The sequence below is a fragment of the Rhagoletis zephyria genome, unplaced genomic scaffold (assembly GCF_001687245.7).
Source record: "Rhagoletis zephyria isolate East Lansing unplaced genomic scaffold, Rhagoletis_zephyria_1.1 Rzeph_scaffold_00154, whole genome shotgun sequence".
In the NCBI taxonomy this organism is placed as follows: Eukaryota; Metazoa; Arthropoda; class Insecta; order Diptera; family Tephritidae; genus Rhagoletis; species Rhagoletis zephyria.
The window spans coordinates 195334-199228 of NW_016157238.1; the positions used below are offsets into that span (position 1 = coordinate 195334).

General features: G+C 36.4%; 1 protein-coding gene across 3 annotated transcripts in view; it reads left to right on the plus strand.

Annotated features, from left to right (window-relative positions):
* Window positions 1-3640, plus strand: part of Mlp84B (Muscle LIM protein at 84B) — a 123035-nt gene extending 119395 nt beyond the window's left edge. For all 3 annotated transcript variants that reach the window (XM_017605472.1, XM_017605485.1, XM_017605479.1), the window contains exons 7-9: window positions 1015-1311; window positions 1371-1691; window positions 3150-3640. In XM_017605472.1, coding sequence (XP_017460961.1) covers window positions 1015-1311; window positions 1371-1691; window positions 3150-3420 — 889 coding nt within the window. In that variant the 3' untranslated portion in view covers window positions 3421-3640. The remainder of the gene's footprint in view (window positions 1-1014; window positions 1312-1370; window positions 1692-3149) is intronic.
* The last annotated feature ends 255 nt before the right edge of the window (window positions 3641-3895 follow it).

Genomic DNA, 3895 nt, shown 5'->3' on the forward strand with positions numbered 1-3895 from the left:
GACCAACAACAACACTTACTGGACCAACAACAACACTTACTGGACGTCCGGCGCGGAGAACAATTAACGAGATAATGAGAAACTGACGAAACGAGTTGCTTACTTTTAACAGCTTTTTCACAGAAAACTAGTTTTCGCACGTAAGCTCCCTTTTCGTAGACCAGGTCACATATACTTCTGCAAGTACAAGTGCAAATGTTAAAACATAGGTTTGTATGTGTATGCATGTATCCATGTACGTACATAACTGTATTAGAAAATTATATGTACTTATGTATACAAGAATGCATTGAAATGTTCTTTGAGCCAGTTTTGGGGGTAAATATTGCATCTTAGTTGATTTCAAAAACTTATCCCATGTATGTATGTACATATATTTACTGAGTTGTACTATGGATATTTATTTATTTTAATTAACACAGGCTGTTATGCTCAGAAATTTGGCGCAAGGGGTTATGGTCATATAGGAATGTCTTCTATGGGTCTTATGTCTGACATAAAAGATGCCGAGTGGCAAAGGTATATACCCGTAATTTAATGATAGAAAACAAAACAAAACCAGTTAATTGTATGAAGTCGCTGGTAGCCTAAAGCGTCGTTCTTGTGTTCTAAGTATTCAATGTATACAAACCACAATATTGACATTATAGTGGAGTTCAGTGCACAAATTGATTAAAACGGTGGGAGATGCGATCAAATAATGTACATTATTTTTTTAAATTCCATTTATATTATAAAATCAAATAAATAATGTTGTTATAAATATCATGTACTATTGTATGTTATATAAAGTTATTATAAACGTAATAAGTTATGACTATATCAAGTGCTTTGACACTTAAATTTAAGATGTTAATCGATGAGTGCACTGAACGGCTCAATTAGCTCATATACAATGCATATTTAATAAATCGCAACATACATACATATGTGAGACATGAAAAGCAAAACGGAAACAATTCTGTATGTATGTACACATTTTTTATATTTATTTCTGACCTCTATGATATGCAGTGATATGGCGCCAAAGGTTGCAGATATAGATGTTGGAAAGATACAAGCTCGCCCAGGCGAAGGCTGCCCGCGTTGTGGTGGCGTGGTCTTTGCTGCAGAGTTGGTGCTATCGAAGGGTCGCGAATGGCACAGGAAGTGTTTCAAATGCAGAGATTGTACAAAAACTTTGGACTCTATCATTGCGTGCGATGGACCTGACAAAGAAGTGTACTGCAAAACTTGCTATGGAAAGAAATGGGGTCCTCACGGTTACGGATTCGCATGCGGATCCAGTTTTTTGCAAACCGATGGCATGACGTTAGTTAATTTATTTCAGTTATATAACTCAAAGATTCTAATCCGTTCGTGATTTTTAGCGAAGATCAAATTTCCTCCCAGCGACCATTTGTGTGTCCTGATACTACGTCAATAAAAGCACCTGAAGGCGAGGGCTGCCCACGCTGCGGCGGAGCTGTTTTTGCTGCTGAGCAACAGCTCTCCAAAGGTCGTATGTGGCATAGGAAGTGCTACAACTGCACTGAGTGTCATCGCCCGCTGGACTCGATGCTTGCCTGCGACGGACCTGATAAGGATATTTACTGCAGGGCTTGTTATGGCAAACGATTTGGCCCGAAAGGATTCGGCTATGGACACGCACCAACACTGGTGTCGACTTCTGGTGAATCTACCATTCAATAGTAAGTAGCAAATATACTGGTATATGAATATATGTATGTTCACATTAGATTTTAACTCCAATAGCCTTTGTGGCGGCGTCGTTAACTAATTAAAGTTTTTCCCAGCATTGACATCTCGATTCCAACAGGTACGGCAATTTGGACAAAATTGCTACTTGTGGGGCTATTTGGACATCCGGTTGATGCTAAAACACTTTCCACAAAGTTTTGTTGTTCTAAATTCGTTAACCATTAGAATGTCTGCTTTGCGTTGTCTTAAAGCTGCGATTAGCAGACGATTAGGTACTCGCCTATATCAGCGTATTGGCGAGTTCGCAGCGATTTCGGTTGAACCTATATATATTAACGTACTATCTTCTCTGTTTGGTACCAGTTGTTTCTCAATGTTGTTGCAGGCTTTTCGTCGGCAAATGTACTTCTTCAGCTACAGCCGAGCCACCTTTCTTTGCGAGAAGATTTTTTGTTTTTGTTCCAGTATTTCAAGCTGAAACTTCTAATATTCACGAAAGTTCGATGAATTTGCAGACAATTCTGGTTTTGTGGTGAAATCTTTCGAATATTTATCTACTTTTAGTTAGCGAGAAGATAAACCAGAAAGGGTTTGGTAATATGTATTTTTTATTTTGACAGTAACATTCTTCGGGATGCCCCAGACACCCAGGATCTTGGCCAACTTTGTTTTTGTATTTCGTTACGCGTATTTTTATTAAATCACCTTCACAATCGGTTTCTTTTGCTTTTAGTTTTCTTTTCTTCACTTTAGTTTCATTTTGTATTTTTATTTGATTTTTCATACAAAATGGGTACACGTTGAAGGAAGTTTAAAAATTCACTTCTATCGAAGGAAGAAAATCGTCCTTTGAATAATTTTAAACGACACAATAGGTGGTAGAAAGCAAATCCATCATATCTGATGTGATGTTAACCGTGTTTTAGTTGTGGAATTAGTGAATAATTTTGAATTTCCTTGATTTCCTTATACCGTGCTGGTTGAAAAACAATTCGATTCGATTTTAAATCGTTCAAGTAACGCTTCATCTGGGATATTTTTTGAATTTTTATCGAAAGGGTAGCTCAGTGTACTATATACTTACTTAAAATGTTTTCGCAGCCGAGTATATTTGCGTGCACCCAAATATTGTTATGGAACAGAGTCAGAAATTTATTCGCGTTTTCCACAAATAAATTGGAACGGTACGAACCATGATAAAAACTACGAACTATCGTACAACTTCATGTTTTTACGCAGGATAGTGTACTCTTCATCGATTATATACTTTGCTTTTTTCTTCACCTTCAAATGGTATTAAGTCATGAAAATTCTGATGTAAATCTGACGGGAAGGAAATGTGATGAAAAAATTTGCATCATTACATTTACATTTAGGGACCACCCTGATGTGCATACGTATATACAATAAGTGCATACGTATTTACTATGTTTTTTTTTTCTTTTCAGCCCCGAAGGTAAACCATTCACTGGACCGCGTTCGTCGGGAGGCTGTCCACGGTGCGGTTATGCGGTCTTCGCTGCTGAGCAAATGATTAGCAAAAGCAGAATTTGGCACAAACGTTGCTTCCATTGTGCTGATTGTAGAAAGTCCCTCGATTCAACCAATTTAAATGATGGTCCCGATGGTGATATTTATTGCAGAGCGTGTTATGGTCGAAATTTCGGACCAAAAGGTGTTGGTTTCGGGCTTGGTGCAGGCACCCTGACAATGACATAAAGTACTTTTCCAAATAATAACTATGTATAAATATATACATATACATACATATGTACATATGTAAACGTATATGTATGTGAATACATATAAATCCAAAGAAGAAAACAAAACACAAAAACGAACTTAACGAAACGCAAACGGCTATAATTTTCAGTACGAAGTAGGTATTAAAAAACAAAAAAAAAAACTTAAACTCGACTAAAACAACGATCTAATTAAACGAAAACTCACGCCACAAATTAGTTTACATCGAGGACGAACGTTTTACTTTTATTTAAATCTCCTTTTTTGTATGCGTGGATAAATTAAGACGTTTTTTTTTTTATATACTATACATACAACATATTTTATATCTTTTATTCGTACAATTCATTCAATAACTTTTTTCATCAAGTTATTTTAAAGACTGTTCTCTTAACCAGTACCGTGTATCAATAATTTTTAAGAAACGTGTTGAAATAAGTCATTGATTGGG